Source organism: Otolemur garnettii, unplaced genomic scaffold (assembly GCF_000181295.1).
Source record: "Otolemur garnettii isolate 467f Iridium unplaced genomic scaffold, OtoGar3 scaffold00088, whole genome shotgun sequence".
Lineage (NCBI taxonomy): Eukaryota > Metazoa > Chordata > Mammalia > Primates > Galagidae > Otolemur > Otolemur garnettii.
In genome coordinates this window covers 5646-23517 of record NW_003852483.1, presented here as the reverse complement: position 1 = coordinate 23517, position 17872 = coordinate 5646, and the positions used below count along the sequence as shown (strand labels likewise).

Sequence of the window (17872 nt, the reverse complement as noted above, 5' to 3'; positions counted from 1 at the left end):
ACATGAGGCTGGAGTGAGACAACACTATGGGGGAAATTAAACAGAGAAGGGGGATAGGGAATGAGGGGGGCTGCTCTTGATTCAGTCATCAAGGAAGCTGGTTGTGGAGGATATACAGCAGTTGACCATGTAAGGAATGGTAAAAAAGGGCTCCTGGCAGAGGGCACAGCCCATGCAAAGGCCCTGAGGCAGGACTATGCCCAGCATGTTGAAGGAACAGCAAGGAGGCCTGTATGGCTCGAGCAGAGTGAGAGAAAAGGAGTGTGAGAGGAGGTCAAGAATTTGGGTTTGAAGTCCTGACTTCATGGGGTGGGGAACAAGTTTGGGTCTCAAATCAGGGTAACACTGGCACCTTCCTGAGGCAGATGCTGGGAGACTCGGGGAGATGATACTGGTAGAGCCTTAGCACCAAGTGAGTGCTGGACCTGTGCTGCTGGGGACCACCAGACCCACTTTCTGACACTGTTTGGCCTCCTTGGATGTGGGAGACAAAGATGCTCTTTGCAGAGAAGGCTGTCCAGGCCGCCAAGTCAGGCACTAAGAATGTTCTATGGGTCCCAGGTCCAGGCAGCTGGAGGTTGGAACAGAACGATGTCACAGAGGCTGGAGACATCTAGAACCCAGAGGGCCTCTAGCCTCAGTGTCATCTGCCGGAAAGGCCACCTAGACCAGCAGCTCCCGAGACCAGCCTTCCAAGTCACAATGGTCGCCAGGCTGCTATTGGGAGCACGCTCTGCCTAGATCCACCAGGTCCCCGTGTCCTTGCTGCCCTGTCTCTAAGCCCCCCAACCCATTCCAACTCCCTGCCACTTGCAGCAGCATCCTGGCCACGGGCCCCCGGGGAGGCCCTGGAGATGCCCCACGGCCTCCTGTGTGCCGTCCCCAGCGGGACCTAGCTGCACACAACCTGAGGAGGGGGTGGCCATGGGGCAGCAGTGGCCGGCCCCAGCCCTGGTGGCGGTGGTCGAGGCCTTGCTGATCCTGTCGGTGCTGCTGGCACCCTCACAGGCAGTGGTGCGGGCTGTGCTGGAAGACAACGCAAGCACCGTGGACTTTGCAGACTTGCCGGCACTGTTTGGTGTCCCCCTGGCCCCGGAGGGCGTGCGGGGCTACCTGATGGAGGCCAAGCCGGCTAATGCGTGCCAGCCCATCGAGGGCCCACAGCCAGGCAACCGCTCTCTGGGTGCCATCGTGCTGATCCGCCGCTACGACTGCTCCTTTGACCTCAAGGTGCTCCATGCCCAGCGGGCCGGCTTCGAGGCGGCCATCGTACACAATGTCCGCTCCGACGACCTGGTGCGCATGGCACACGTCTATGAGGACCTGCGTAGCCAGATCGCCATCCCCTCGGTGTTTGTGGGCGAAGCTGCCTCACAGGACCTGCGGGTCATAGTTCGCTGTGACAAGTCGGCCCATGTGCTCCTCCTGCCTAACCACCCTCCTTGCCCTGACCTGGACTGCCACCCGGTGCTGGCTGTCTCCTGGGTGCTGGGACGAACCCTGGCCCTGGTCATGTCTGTCACCTTTGTCCTACGTCGCCTGTGGCTCTGGGTCCGGGCCTGGTGGACACGAGGACCAGTGGTCAAGACACCCACCTGCCAGAAGGCCCAAGTCCGCACCTTCACACGGCGCAATGACCTGTGTGCCATCTGCCTGGATGAGTATGAGGAAGGTGACCAGCTCAAGATCCTCCCCTGCTCTCACACCTACCACTGCAAGTGCATTGACCCCTGGTTTGCCCAGGCCACCCGACGGTCCTGTCCCGTGTGCAAACAGTCAGTGGCTGGCACTGAAGATGGCTCCGACTCCACTGCTGACAGCTTCTGTGATGAGGACCCCTCTCTGCCTGGCCACCGGCCTCCAATCTGGGCCATTCAGGCCCGGTTGCGCTCCCGGAGGCTAGAGCTGCTGGCCCGAGGTGGCCCATATGGTCGCTGCAGCACCACATCCCTGGTGGTGGCTGAGGCTGCGGCAGCATCCTCTGACAGGTCCCCAGGACCTTCCTGAGGCTCTGCAGCCCCCCTGGTCAGCCAAGATCTAGGGCGGGGAGGGTGGCAATGAGGAATGTTTCTGGAGAAAATAAAGTGGATTTGAAAGCAGATTCTCGCCCTCACTGCTGACAGACTGCCTGGACTCTGGCTGGGCTCAAGGGACACCCAGCCCAGCTGAGCCTGAGGCTTGCTCCAGTGTCTGTGAGTGAGGAGACGGCGGGCTGAGGGCTCTGAGCTGGGATGTTCCTGCTGGTTCCAGTCCTGGGCACACGGGCCACTGATCCTTAATGTGCTCCTTCATTATTCACTTACACTTTGTCTTTTAAAATAAATTTTTTACTTTGGAACCATTTTAGATTGCCAGAGAAGTTGCAAAGGTGCTGCCAAGAGTTCTCCAATCCCCCTCACTCATTCTCCCCTGACGTCCATGTCTTACATAACCAGGGCACATTTGTCACACAATGAAGGGACTGACTTGGGTGCATTCATGCTGAATGAAACTTGGGATTTCCCCACTGTTCAAACTTGTTTTTAAATTTAATTAAAAACACTCCTAACATTCTGGGAGGCTAAGGTAGGAGGTCTGATTGAGCTCAGGAGTTCGAGACCAGCCTGAGCAAGAGAGAGACTTGGTCTTTACCAAAAGTAGAAAAATTAGCCAGGGTAGTGGTGGGCTCCTGTAGTTCCAGCTATTTGGGAGGCTGATTCAGGAGGATAACTGCATTGAGTTATGATGATGTCACTGCACTCCAGCCTGGGTGGCAGAGTGAGACTCTGTCTCCAAAAGAAAAAAATATATAATCAGGAAGATTTCAGCTGGAGATAAACGCTAGGAATACAACACAAATGGATGATGAAATGGAGTTGGCCTGGGAGTAGTTAGCTGGAGACATTAGGACTGGATCCAGAAATAAGTGGGAGGTGGTCATTCAAGAAGGGTGTCTAGGCAGAGGAAACAGACCATGCAAAGGCCCGAGGGCAGGAAATGCCTGGCAGGAAACCACTGGAGGGTTTGGAGAAAATCTCTCTTCAAATACTTCCAGGTCGGCTCGCCTATAGCTCAACCGGCTAAGGCGCCAGCCACATACACCTAAGGTGGCGGGTTCGAATCCCCAGCCCGGACCCGCCAAACAACAATGACGGCTGCAACCAAAAAATGGCCAGGTGTTGTGGCGGGCGCCTGTGGTCCCAGCTACTTGGGAGGCGGAGGCAGGAGACTCGCTTGAGACCAGGAGTTGGAGGTTGCTGTGAGCTATAATGCCACAGCACTCTACCCAGGGGGACAGCTTGAGGCTCTGTCTCAAAAAAAAAAAAATACTTCCAGGTCTGCATTTTACAAATGAGGCAACAAGGAAGACCCAGAGAGGCCAAGTCACTTGCTTGGGGCCACACAGCATGTGAGGGGTATTGGGATTTGGACCTAGCAGTCTGGTCTGAGTGAGTCACAAGGGAATATTTGTCTTTGGACCAGAGGTTTCCTGTTTTGCACACACAGAGGCACTTACCACTTTTGCTTTGCTGCCTGTGCTTCATGATGTAGCTGGCAATTTCCAAGGTGGTTTAAGGGAAAGGTCTCCGTTCTTGGGCTGATGATGGGAAAAGGATGTAGGTGGAAGTGTGGTAAAGGCAACAAGATGTGGGCTGAAGTCCCTGCATAAGATTCCTGGGGGACCATGGCTCTCAGGTGAGGCCCTCCAATGCACCTCATGAGGGACACCACTCCCCAGCCTGGTAATGACCCCTGCTTTAATGCCAATATGGAGGCTACACTACCTAGGGGACACTGCCTTGGCCACTGTGGTGGGGCAGACCTCTTAGTCCAGCATGAGAAGGAGTGAGGATGGAAAAATAGAAACAGGGAGGAACAGACGTAGCAGTCAGGCTTGAGGTTGTCTATGAGATCCCAAACCCAACCACAGCAGCTCAAGTACACAGGGCTTATTTGCTCATGAATATGAGGACTCAGCCCAAAGATGGCACAGAAGCTTCACAGTGTCTGGGCCCCAGACTCCTTCCATCTTACTGTTCCATATTCTAGGGAAGTGGCATCCTCTTCATGGACAAGGTGGCTGCCTAAGCTCCAGTCATCACATCTGCCTTTCAGGCAATGAGGTGGAAGGGGTGAGGAAGGGCTCAAACTTCTCACATCAAATGGGCCAGAATTTAGTCATGTGGCCACACCAGGCAGAAAGGATGTTGGGATAAGTAGACTATTCTGAGTGACCAACTGTACCCTGAAAATCAGGGGTTCTGTTACCATGGAAGGAGAGGGAACAGATCCTGGAGATGTCTAGCACTGCCTGTCACTCAGACACACTCATGGGACCTGGCCTTCCATGGCTGCTGAATACATATTTGTAGAATGAGTGAATGAATGAATAAATCCCCACACCTCCAACGAATCTCCTTCAGGGTGGGGTGAGTTCACTGTCACTGGGGATGGAAATCAACTCTTACTGAGGCCCTGCTTTGGACCAGGCCCCCAAGCCAGATGGCTTCACTTCACCATTTGACCTCCCTGAGCCTCAGTTTCCCCACCTGTAAAGTTGAAACAAAAGCAGCACCTATTCTATAGAGTTTTCTAAGTATGCACAGTGCTGAGCACAGTGCCTGCCACCTACTAAGTGCTCTGTCAGCATTTGCTAATTGACTAAGTGACCTATCCACCTCAGTTATGATATTGGGTGAATGAAGCTCTGATGGAGAAAACTCAGGCATTGTGTTAACCCAAGGGGAGGTGCCTGACTCACTTCAGAGAATCTGGAAGCCTTCCTGGAGGCAATGTCTTCTAGACTGAGATCAAAATGAGCAGTAATCAGCAACATTAAAAGGAAAAGTATCCTGGCAGCTGAAACAGCATGGGCAAAGCCTCTGAGCAGCCTCGTTTGGCACTCAGCAGGTGCTTAATAAGTGTACAAAAATTTCCCTGCCCCCACTCAGGATCTGCCTCCTCTGAGAAGGGGCCTCAGCTTTATCCCAGCATCCTCAGTCCCCCAACAGCCAGGCCTGGGCCCTTCTCCAGCCGCCTCCATGAAAGCAGAGAGCTGCCAAGGACTGGCAGCTTAACGAGGCCGCCCGTGCCAGCCCTGCAGGCCCCCGCCTTGGCTGCTGTTCTTCATGAGAAGCAGCCGAGGCCCCCTCCTGCCCAACCAGGTGGTGCCCCGTCTGTGTTTGCCTAAGAGGGAATATAGCCAAATGGAGAAACTGAGCCTCAGGGGAGGGGCGCACTCAGGAATGGCCAGAGCCACTAGCCCTGCCACCGAGCGCATGTGCTTTTCCCTGCACTGGTTCCTCAAGGGCTGAGCTGGGTTCCTGTGGTACACCCTCATCTTCCAGAGAAGGAAACTGAGTCTGTAAAAGGGAAGGTGGTTTTTCCAGGACCACAACACTGGAGGGCGGCTGCAAATACATTCACTGACCGTTTAGGGCTTTCCCCACTTGATGCAGGCTAGGGGGAGATGGATCCAGACATCCAGGGCTGGGGACCCCAGAGAATGGGGCTCTAGGGAGGTGTACTGGGGGAGGGGGCATTCAAGTGAGCTTGAGGGACACACAGGAGCTCACCAAGAAAAGCAGAAGTTGGAGAAAGGGCACAGCTGGCCATGCTGGTCCCACATAGTTTGTGCAAAGGCCAGGAGAGGCAGCTGATCCTGAGCACACTGGAGGATAGCAAAGTAAGTCCTTAGGGCTCAAGTGAGAAAGGGCTTAGTTGTTTGGGGACTTAATCACCAAGCTAAGGCATTTGATTGTGATTTGCTCATTCTTTCATTCAACAAACATTCCCTGAAGCTGGGGCCTGAGTTGGACGAGAGCACAACCCAGGGGCAACTGTAAATGTGAAGATAATCTGCCTTTTTCTAGTAGGGCCTCTTGCCCATGGATTTAGGGTAGCCAGGGCTGGTTCCTGCTGGATTAAATCCTCTCCACATCCCCTCAAGAGAGGCATGTTAATCTCACCTTTTGGATGAAGAACAGAGAGGTTATGCAATTTGTCTGAAGCCACACAGCACACCAGGCGCTGAGCTAGGATTTGAACTCAGGCCCATAGAGCTCTGTGCCTTTACTTTTTCACTCAACTGCCTCTGTGTCCATATTTAATGAGCTCCTACTATGTGCTGGGTGCTGCAGACACTGCCATGACCAAGAGAGAACTCCCTCAGGGAATTTACTATTTAATGAATTGTAGGTTGTTTTTTTTTTTTTTTTTAACTCAACAGGGTGATAGGGCAGCAGGTTATGAGGGGATAGAGAATTTAGTTAGAGGGGATTAGGGAGGGCGTCTCTGAGGAGGTGACATGGGCGGAGACCCAATCCAACCACAGGAAAATGTGAAGGAAGATGTGGGAAAACATTTCTGTTGCAGGGAAGTGCAAGTGCAAAGGTCCTGAGGCAGGAGATAACGAAAAGAGCCTCATGGCTGGGGGAGAGGAAGTTAGACAGGGAGCAACGGGGAGAAAGTCATCATTTTTATATTTACAGTTCATCGAATTATCTCAAATGGGTAGTCATGTAACCACCATTATTGTCAAGATACAGAACAGTCCCATCTCCCCGGAATGTCTCCTCATGCCCCTTTATCCTCTGCTGGGACAAAACCACTGGTCCTTGTCCCTCCTCCTGTCCCTGTAGTTTAGCTTTTTCCAGAATGTCATGTACCAGAACCAGACAGTGGGCAGCTATTTTTTTTGTTTTTTTGAGACAGAGCCTCAAGTTTCGCCCTGGGTAGAGTGTTGTGGCATCACAGGAACCTCCAACTCCTGGGCTCAAGCGATTCTTCTGCCTCCACCTCCCAAGTAGCTGGGACTACAGGCACCTGCCACAACACCTGGCTATTTTTTGGTTGCAGCCATTATGGTTGTTTGGCAAGCCCGGGCTGGATTTGAACCCTCCAGCTCAGGTGTATGTGGCTGGCACTTTAGCCGCTTGAACCACAGGCACTGAGCCTGGGCAGCATTTTGTAACTGGTGCCTTTCTCACAATAGAGTGTATGTGAGAAACATCCTTGTGTGTCTTAGGAGAGCTTTCCTTGTTACTGCTGAGTAGTGCCCCACTGCATGGATGCGCCATGCTTGTTTACCCATTCATTCACCTGCTAGATTGCTTCCAGTCTTTGGAGATTACGCATAGAGCTGTAACAAACATTCATCTACAAGTTATTGCATGGATGTGTGTTTTCATTTCTCTTGGGCAAATACCTAGGAGCAGGAATTCTGGGTGCTTTCTGGTAAGTGTGTGTTTAACTTCATCAGAAGTTAAGGGGCTGCACCATTTTGCCTTCCCTCCAGCAGCGTAGGAGAGCTGCAGTTGCTCCACATCCTCACCAGCTCTTGGTATTGTCAGTTAAAGATTTTTTAGCCATTTTAGTAAGTGTGAAGTGGCATCTCATGGTGGTTTTGATTTGCATTTCTCCAGTGACTAATGGCATTGAGCATCTTTGCACGTGCTTCTCTGCCATCTGTGTGTCTTTGGTGAAGTGGCAGTTCAAGTCTTTTGCCACAGGGAGCTGATTAATGCTTTTAAAGGCTTCATTTGATGTGGAGGGTGGTGGTGGAGGGTGTGAGAGAGAGGAAAGAGGAAAGGAGGAAGTTATTGCCTGGATCCAGGCAAGAGCCAATGGCGGGTGGGGTGGTGGGTGTGGAGGGGTACAAGTGCGCCAGTTCTGGAGGCAGAGCCCTTGGATGAGATTTGGAGAGGGTAGAAACAAAGCGGATCCCAATTACAGCTGAGATACTGAACCCAGAGAAGGAATGCCACTTGCCCAAAGTCACACAGCAAGACAGTGCTAGAATCAGAATTTGAACTCATCATCTCTGAGGACCCTCTCCCCTGTCCCCCCAACTTGCCCCAACCATGTGTAGGTGTCAGAGTTTCAGCGGGCTCGTCTGAGGGGCCTAGGACAGCTCCACCTTTCCAGACAGATGTCCACAGCTCCCATCTCACCACTCCCCACCTGAAATTCCTTAGTAAGCCCCACTGGCTCTTCTCTGAAAATTCACCCCGATGCCAACACTTACTCTTCCTCCTCTGCCTCCACTGCTCCCACCACTCATCTGGACCAGCTCAGTCCCTTCTGTCCCGGTCCCATGCCTCCTGCCATCCCCCTCACCACAGTCTCTTTCCTCACAAAGCCAGGGAAGCCTGTGAGCACCTGAGTCAGGAATCATCCCTCCTTTGCCCACAGCCTCCATGGCTCCCACCTCCCTCAGGATCAAACTCAAGTCCTCCTTAAGGTCACAACCTGCCCTGCCCTTGTCTCCCTCGTCTCACCCCCACTCATGCTGCTCCAGCCACACAGGGCTCCTCCCTGTGCCTCCGGCATGCCAGGCACAGTTCTGCCCTAGGGCCTTCGCACAGACTCAGCCCTCTGTCTGGAATGCTGTTCCTCAGATGTCGTCCCCCTGGCTTCCTCTGTCACCTCTTTTGGTTCTCAGATCAAATGCCACATCCTCACTGAGGCCTCTCCTGACACCCCATTTAGGCTGCAACTCCCCCACCCTGAGGAGCCTCATTTTTCTTCCTTGCTTTAGTTTTCTCTTTAGTACTGAATTAACAATTCTCTGACTTAACATGTTTTGCATTTATATTGTATTTCCCCCGACAGACTGTGAGCACTGTGACTTTGGGGGCTTTGTCCCCACAGAGCTCAGAACACACCTGGTGCACAGTAGATGCCCAATGGGTATTTAGTGAAGAATGAATGAGTGAATGAAATGTGCCCCTCCTCTACACAAAACCCCACTGAGATTCTCCCTTGTCCTCTCACCGCACCATCTCCTCTCCCTTTGCAGAGGCTTTAGGAGGGAAACAGAGTGAAAGAGCATGAAGGGAAATCCCAAAGTAAGGGAACTCCTGACCAAGTGCCATCCAAAGCTTGCATGCCAGGGGTGACAGGGAGCTCACTGCCACAGCTGAGGCATTCTTCTTCATCTTTTTCTTTTCAAAACCAGGCTGGTCTCACACGCCTGGCCTCAGGCAATCCTCCCACCTCAGCCTCCCAAAGTGGTGGGATTGCAGGTGTGAGCCACAGCACCCAGCCTCTTGGGGCTCTCAGTCTGGTGGGTAAAATGGTGTGACAAAACATCAGCAGGGTGATTGTGGCTGTGATGAGAGACACATGGGTGCCATGAATGTCCAGAGAGGTATGAGCTGGCCAGTCCATGAAGGCTTCCTGGGGAGGAGGCAGCCACATTAAGACTTGAAAGACAGAAGGAAGCAGTTGGGCAGGCAAGGAAGGGTGTTCCAGATGGAGGAAGCAGTATGTGTGAGGGCTCAGGGTCCCAGAAGTCACAGGAGATCTTGAGTTTTTTGAATACACCCTCCCTTCAACACACGTGCATGCTTCTAGTTGTAGCAAACAATGACACTTCAAGTTCAGAAGGAAGTTCTCTTCGCCAGCCTGAACATGTCTGGGCTCAACTATCTAGAAAGACAAATGGAAATAGCTCCTGCTATCATCAACTGCACTTTCCAATGAAGAAACTGAGCTCAGAGAGGGTAAGTGAGTTATCCTAGGGCAAACATCTGCTACAAAGCTGGAATTCAAATCCAAAAAGTCCATCACCATGAAGAATGAATGGTCTGAATAAAAGTGTGAATGGTTAAACCAGGGGCGGAGTCATCTGTCTCTCCCAGGCTAGGTTGCTTAAGATGTCCTTTACATCTGGCTCTATCCCAATTCCTCCTCCTAACCTCCTTTGGAGGAACTGATGGGCTTTTCACCTCCTTTGTTCCATATCTTCTACTTCTAGTGATACAACCAGTGAAAAATAGATTCCTGGAAATCATTACTGCCATTCCCAGAGGCCAATGGAGGAAGCCAGAGGAGGCTGAGTGCCAGGATCTCCGCCCTGACAGTGTCAAGAAGGGAGATGCAGAGGTTGTGATTCATCACCTGGTCTCCTTCCTTCCTCCTTCTCTGTCCCCGCCTCCTCCCCATCCCCTGTCCTCTTCCTTGCCCACCCCTTGCAGCCTCCCAGCCAGACCCAGGAGGGGAGGACGTTTTTAGGAACAGATGGCTGCCTTCCTCGCCCAGCGCTCCGCCAGTTAATTAACGCCGCCTGTAATTAAACTTCCCACAAATTAGCTGTCAGCTATGCTAAAGGGAACCGTCCCTCTCAAATGCCACCTTGACTTGCTGAATTGTGAGCCTTGTCTACAAAATAATTAAAGGCAGAGGGAGGTAACAAAAATTTGGAGTCTTCCCCCCACCCCAATATCTCTATTGGTGTCCATGGCCAGATCCTCCCACCAGGACTTGGGAACACAAGGCTTTTTTCTCCCTGAGGTTCCATGATTGATGTTTTCCATTGTGGAAGGAATTGTTATTAAGCACCTACTGGGTGCCAGGCACTATGCTGGAGATGCAAGAGTGGACAAGGTAGACATAGTCACTGCCTTCTTGGAACTTATATCCTTGATATAATTTTTTTTTCAGATTGATAGGAGGGTGCAAATGTTTAGGTTACATTGTTTTCATTTCTAAGGTAAAGTTCAAATTGTACTTGACATAAAAATTTTAAAGCAAAGAAGTAAATGAAGTTATTACAGCTGGATGAAGAGCATGCCAAGAAGAGGGCACAGCTTGTGCAAAGGCCTGATGTACAACTGCACCTGGAGTGTTGGAGGCACAGTGAGGAGGCCCGTGTGTCTGGAGCGGAGTGAGGCAGGGCTGAGAGGGAGGGAGGAAGGGGACAGAGAAGGTTGTGCAGGGCCTGGAAAGCCTCAGGGAGGACTTGGGTATTGACCTTGGGGAGGTGGGCCTTGACCCAAGAGAGGCTATGGGCAGAAGAGGGTTGGGCTCTGATTCAGGTGCTCACAGACACACCCTGGTGCTTTGGGGAACAACAGACTGTGGAGTGGGGGTGGAGAACAAGGCAGAAGGGATTAGGCTGGTCCAGGGTGGCAATGATGAGACTTGACCAAGATGGAGACAGAGGAATAGGGAATAGTAGATGCATCTGGGATGGACTTTGCAGGTGCAGGTGACAGGACTGGCTGATGTATTTTATGGAGGGGGGTGGGCAGGAAGAAAAGAACAGAGTCGCTGACTCCCAGGTCTCTGGCCCAAGCTTGGGAAACAGAAGAAAGGGATAATTGATCCACAAAGATGTCAGATTTCCACAGAGCAAAGCCTTTTTCAGAAATAAAATTCTGCAGCCTCAGATTGGCCAATTGCCAAGGTAAGGGAATGTGGTTGGATAGAGTAAGAATCCTCATCCCAGTTTCCACTGAGGGGTCACCCCAGCATCAAGGGTGAGAGTGAAGGCTTCCCACCGTACCTCTTATGTCATGGTGGCTGCAGAGCTGAGGCTCCAGGAACCCCAGGGGGACTTGTGATATGCTCATTAGGTACCCACTAGCTGCAGACTCAAGTCCCGCTTCCTTGGGGTCAGGGGAGCATTCAGGGGACCTGACCAGGTGGGCAAGAAAGCCAACGTGGATCTCTGTGTTCTTCTGTCTCCTAGAATACCTTGCAGCATGGATGAAGAGCATGCCAAGAAGAGGGCAGCTTTGCAGGACAGATTTCAGGCCCTCAAGGCACCTCAGGGCCTTTGCACAAGCTGTACTTGCTGGCGGAACACCCTCTCTTTCCTCCCTCACTACTTCTTTCTTATTTTTCAGGTCTTTGCTCCAACACCCCCACCTCCAAGAAGCCTCCTTGGTGCCCCAGCCGAGGTCAGGCACTTTCTCTGAGCCCTGGCACATCTATGATACTCCCTCCCCCATCGTAGCCCTAGCTACCCAGTGTTGTAGCCCTTGGCACTATGTCTGTCCTTTTCTCCCACTGGACTGTAAATCCATGAGGGTTGTCTTACCTGGAATAGTTTGTGTATACAGTAGGCTCAATAAATAATAACAGAGCTAAAACAATAATAATAATAACAGAGCTTATCTGGCACCCTTGGGGGCAGATGTTCAGAATTCAGAACCATCCAGATGTTAACCTGCTGCTAATATACAGTCAGCATATATTATTTAACACCCCCAGCAGGGCCTGAGGAGTCTATCCCTGCCTCCCAAATTAGACACTGTGACGATAATGGGAATATTCAACATAAAAGGGGTAAAAAGAAAAGGATACTAATAGCCAAAGGTCAGTTTAGGTCTTCATGGCCAATGAGTTTTAGAGTCTTCTTGAAAAAAATCCTATTTGGGGAGCTTTTGAGATGTTGGAGTTGTGAGTAGAGAGTGTAGGCCTGGGGCTAGGGTTTGCTGGGTGCTTTCCCCTGCCTGGGAGTGTGGCGCAGGCAGTGTGTGCAGTAGTCAAGGGCAGGGGGCCACCCACTTTGGAACTGTGGGCTGGGGAAGGAGACATCACCTTTCTGCAGCTCAGTCTCTCCCTAAAAATGGGGGTGATAAAGTACTTCATTTGCTGGGTTGTTGGTGGGGACAAGGGAGGAATAAACAACCGTATGCATATTTAATTTATATAAAGTGCTTGGAATGTCGCCTGGCCGCAGTAAGTGCTCAATAGCTATCTGTTAAATTTAAAATAATAATTATTAAGCAGACTGGAGAAGGCTCAAGTGAGTTAAGATGATGGGCACCCTACAGTTGTCCTACAGGACTCTGTCCCGGCAGTTGTCCTCTGACAGGGTCAAAGCACGTGAGTGGAGCTTCAAAACAAAATACAAAGCACAAGAAAAGGAGTGAGATCTCGCTCTCTCTTTCTCTGTCACTTGTTCTCTCTGTAAACTAAAAACACATGTCCTGAAGGAGCTTTCTGGGTGATAGAAATGTTGTCTATCTGGATGGAGGTAGTGGTTACACAGGTGTATATATTTGTCAAAACTCATCGAACTGTATCCTTAAATTACACCTCAATAAAGCCGATCCGAAGGAAAAATATAGGAAAGCCAAAAATATGTGCTCATGGGCATGCTCCTCCACGGCTGGTGGGAATGCAAAATGGTGCAGCCACTCTGGGAAACTGTTTGGCAGTTTCTTAAAAAGTTAAACAGACACCTACCAGACGACCCAGCCATCTACTTCTAGGTGTTTCTCCAAGAGAAATGAAAGCATATGTCCACCCAGAGACGTGTATGAGAGTGTTCGTAGCAGCTTTATTCGTGACAGCCAAACACAGGAAACAACCCAAATGTCCATCAGCTGGTGGCAAGGTAAACAAACTGTGGTCCACCCCTACACTGGAATACCACTCAACAATAAAAAGGAATGAACTATTGAGCTGCGCACCAAATTGGATGGATCTCAAAAGCATTGTGCTAAGTGGAAGCAGACAGATTCAAAATATCAATTTTAAAAATAGGCGAACTAAATTATGGTGATGGAAAGTAGAAAGATTTACCTAGGGGGAGGGGAGTATCTACCAGAAGGGGGTCTGAGAGAACCTTCCTGTGGGAATGTTCTATCCCAAGGCCAGGGTGAGCTCAGACAGGGACTCTCCTTAGGTGCAAAATGTAAGGAAATTTTGCCGAAAAAACTCAGCAATCAAACTAAATGACATTTGCTGCAATTTAAAAACAATCAAAATAAATGCAAGAAACATCCAGTATGAACACAATATCACAATTTCAAGTAAACACCAGATTTGCGGTTACACTACAAGACTCACCTCACTCCCCTCCCCCTAGCTTGGGACCTTAGATCTTTATTTCCATCTGTCCCCTGCTGACAACGTCCGTGGGTGTGTTTAGGTGAAAACCCATCCGACCAGCTGGACGCTTCAGATCTGTGCGTTTGCAGTGTGGAAATTACACCTCAATGAGAAAGTTAAGAAGAAACGCAGGTGTACAAAACCACCACACCTAGCCTCATGAATTCCACTTTTTTTTTTTTAAAGCAATTCGAATGATTACGGGGTGATAAAAGAGAAGACACAAAACCACAGTCAGAGGGGGGAGGAGAAACCAAGTAAATACTTTGTTGAATGAATACAGCAGGTTCTCAGAAAATAAACGGGACAAAAGAGCATAAAGAGGGGACCCCTCTCTTAGGCCCCTCCGGCTCTGCCCGCCTCAGCAGCCGCTGGCCTGGTCCCCGCTTTCCACCAATGACCCCAGCGCCCACTAGGAGCGGGAGGAAGACGTGGCTAGTGGCGTGTCCCTCTTCCTGTTGTTCTGGGAGCCCGGTGCGGGGGGCGACCCGGGTCTCAGCTTGGGTGTCCCCAGAGGGTGGCGGGCGCACAATGCATGTGCGACCGTCTGAAGTGGACAGCTTCGGGGTCTTTGGTTGCTAGGGTGTGGGGGCTCATTCGTGCTCATTCGGGGCTAAGGCAGCCTGGACCCAAGGGGTGGTGGGCAGGGGTCCCCAAATCCAGCCCCCGCCCCTTGTTCTAGGCCCTGAGCCAGGCAGAGGCAGGCAAAAGACCCACAGTAAGTAGGTAGGGTAGAGGAGGCGCAGGTACCCGGGTGCCACCCTAGGCCCGGGTCGCCTGGCGCGGGGAGGACGTCCGGACACCGCCTGCGCCCCACTCGGACTCCGCTGCCTGGGGGCTGCTGGAGACCGGGCTCCGGGCCGGCCAATGGGAGCGCGGAGCGGGCGCATTACCTCATCAAACAGCATGGCCATTGGCCGCGGGCTGACGGGGGGCGGAGCCGGGCGCCAGCTCCTAGGCCTGGGAGGAGGTCGCAGGGGCCAGCAAGATGGTCTGGGGGGTGGAGGAGGGCAGGGAAGAAGAGGAGGGGAGGGGAGGAAGGGTGTGTATTGACCAGAGAGTCTGAAGCATCTGCGGGGCTGTGAATGGGCCTTTAGAAGTGTGCCGCCCTTATTCCGTGTACACCCAACCAGAGTCCGGGCCATGCAGAGACCGGTCTTGGTTAGGCAAGCAGACAGGGAATGAGAGGTTCCCTTTCCCCCAGTTAAACTCCAGTAAATTAAGAAGCCGCCTTTCAGAGGCTCTTTTAACAACCTGCTTCCTCCACACAGACAGACACTCGCGCATACACACACAGTGTCCCCATGGCAGTATGGACAGACATCACCATCCCCAGTCAAAACACACCTCCATTTGCCAAACTGTGCCTGAGAATTACCTTTCACCGCACAGAATTCCAGGGTGCACATATGGACCACACATCCATGGAGGACCTTGCTGGAGGTGTGTGTGGGTGGGGGAGGTTCCATCTTTCTGAGCCTCAGTTTCTGGGCATGTGAAAGGGGGTTGATGAAAGTCCCCATTTCATCACGTCCCCGTTTCAGTGCTATGTCACTGCATTGCTGTGAAGACCCAGTCCTCCAGGCCACAAGCACTTCCTCTGGTACTGGGCTCTGTGCGGAACAGTGACTAGTGACCCAGGTGGATCTGACTCAGGGTCTGGTGGGTAAAGCAAAAGTAAACCCATTGATATAGTGGATCATTTCAGAAGATCAGAAATGCAAAATAAAACAATAAAGAAAATTAAAACAAGGAGATGAGGTGGAAAATGAGCTGGATGCTACTTTAGATCAGCAATCAAGGAAGACTCTCCTGAGGAGGTGATGTTTAGGAAGAATAAAGTGAAGCTGTGAGAAGATCTGGATGAAAAGAGTTTCAGGAGAACATCAGAGAGTTTTAGATGTTAGGAGAACCAGCCTGTGCAGGTCAGGACTGTGCCCGGCATGTGAGAAGCACAGTAAGGAAGTCCTGTGGCTGGAGCAGAGTGAGAAGGGGCTGAGGGGTGAGAGGTAGAGGAAGGGAGCTCAGGGAAGGGATGGAGCAGGTCATGTGGGGCTTGGTGGGGCTTGGGGAAGATTTGTGCTTTGACTCTAAGGGAGGTGGGCACCATGGAGGGCTGTGGTCTGAACAGGTGCCCTCTGGCTGCTGTGGAGAGAACAGACTTTGCCAGATGAGGAGGAGACAAGGGAGCAGGGCAGAGGCAATTACACTGGTCTAGGTGAATGACCGAAGATGGAGCTAGATTAATATTAGAACTACAGAGGGTGTGAAAAGAGAACAAGATCAAGGTGTATTTTGGAGCCAACAGATTTCATCCTAGAAGTATTTGGTTGGGAGGAGGTGGATTGTTGGTTCCTGTACCCTCAAAGAGTGGGAGGTGTGGACAGTGGTGGACAGTTGGGTGGTCTTTTCCTCCCCCCACCCCCAGCAGGCCTCTACACTCAAGGCCAAATGAATGAATGAGTCACCCCCACTGAGCGTGGCTGGGAGAGGTATACACTAGGCACTGACTCAAACCTCCCACTCTGGCGCCTGTACTCCTGAGTCATCCACACCCCTGCTCCTCACTGTCTGAGAGCCAGGGGGACCAAGTGTACCCCCAAATGGGATTAGTAATAACATGGACTTTCTCTCTGCACCTCACTTCCTGTCTCAGAATCCCAACTCCACAATCCCAGCCTCAGCATCTGTCTGATGCTGAAATTTCCCCAACAGCCCCCGGGGGGGGGGGGGCGTCTTGCATAGCTCCAAGACCAGGAAGCTCACTCCTTTTGAGTAAGTAAAAGATCTTATGATTGGCCTCCAAATCTTTTAAAAATATAAAAGAACTGAACTTGTGTCCACCTACTGTGAACCCTTGATGACTCCCATTGCCCTCGAGATAAAGTCCAGTCTCCTTCGTGGGGTTTATAAGGCCCTGAGTGGTCTGGCATCTGCTGACTTCTCCAGCTCTTCCCACACCCCTTCCTCCCATTTCCCACCCAGTGACGCTCATAGTTGCAGGCATATTTCCTTCTCAACCTTTGCACAAGCTGTTCTCTCTCCTTGGAAGGCCTTTCTTCCTTCCTTTTAGCTTGCCTGCCTCCATTTATACCTCTAAGCATAGTTTAGATGTCAGCCTTTGTAGGAGGGTGAGTTAAAGAATTTTTGATCCCTCCTGGATACATTACCCCTCTAACCCAGCCTCCCAGATTAAAACTCCCACTCGCCAGCTGCTAACTTCTGGGCTGGTAGCTGCCTGCAGGGCTCTGAAATCTACTATCCAGGACTTCGTGGCCCTCTGGCTCTCCCTGAAGTCATCATTAGTTTAAAGCCTTTTCCTCTGATCAGCTCCCTGCCGGCCACCCCCTACACAGCCACAGCCCAGTCCCTTTAGAAGAGTGATTGACTAACAGCCATTAGATTAATGGGCAAGGCACAGAGTATTCATTTCTGCTGCATCTACAAACTAAATGTTCTCATGTAATTACAATTAAGGACATGTTCTTGTGTGACGGCTCCTGGCTTCCCAGCCTCTCCAGCGGTTCCTTTCCTCCCCATCTCTCTGGGGCCATTTGCTGATTTCCTCCTCCTCTTCCCCTCCACTATGGCCTTCTCTCAGTCCTTCTCAACTTCTTCCTTTCTCCACTTTCTGCTATGAAACTCATTCTCCTCCTCCTCTTTCTTCTCTGTATCTTCTTGTCTCTCTCTCTCCCTGTATCTCTCCCCTGGCTCTGTCTCTCTTCCCACATCTCAGTTTCCTCAGTCTTTCTATCTGTCAATTTCTGCATATCTCTTTTTGTCTTTCTTCTGTCTCTCTCCTGTCTCTGCCTCTCTGAGTTCTCCTCTCTTTCAATGATGCATAATGTACTCTAAAGTGCACAAGTCTTATGTGCGCAGTTTGAGGAACTGTGACACAGACATAAACCCACTTAGCCACCACCAGAGCAAGGTGCAGAAACATTCCAGCTCTCAGAAGCTCCCTTAGTGTCCTCTTGAAGTCAGGCCCCCTCAAGAATGACTGCAGTCTCTGTCTCTCTCCGTGACCTTCGCAACCCTGATGCCAGGACTCTGCTTCTCAACCCTGATCCTGGGAACAGAGCACCCTTGATGCTTCCCACTCTTCCCACTTGCCCTTTCAGGGCAGGACCAGGTGAGGACTGGGTGCCTGGGATCCAGGGAGACTTCCTGTGGATGAAGCAACCCTTTCAGGAAGCCAGCTATAGCCCACTGAGCCCCATCCACCCACCTGGACTTTACAGGCCAGGGCTCCTTTGTCCTAAAA

At 51.4% G+C, this 17872-nt stretch overlaps 1 protein-coding gene across 1 annotated transcript; it reads left to right on the top strand.

Moving 5' to 3' along the window:
• Nucleotides 1-494: 494 nt before the first annotated feature.
• ZNRF4 (zinc and ring finger 4) lies at nucleotides 495-2007 on the top strand. Its single transcript, XM_012808339.1, is given in 3 exon segments — nucleotides 495-529; nucleotides 659-796; nucleotides 798-2007. Coding segments are annotated over 3 exon segments (1383 nt in total).
• The last annotated feature ends 15865 nt before the right edge of the window (nucleotides 2008-17872 follow it).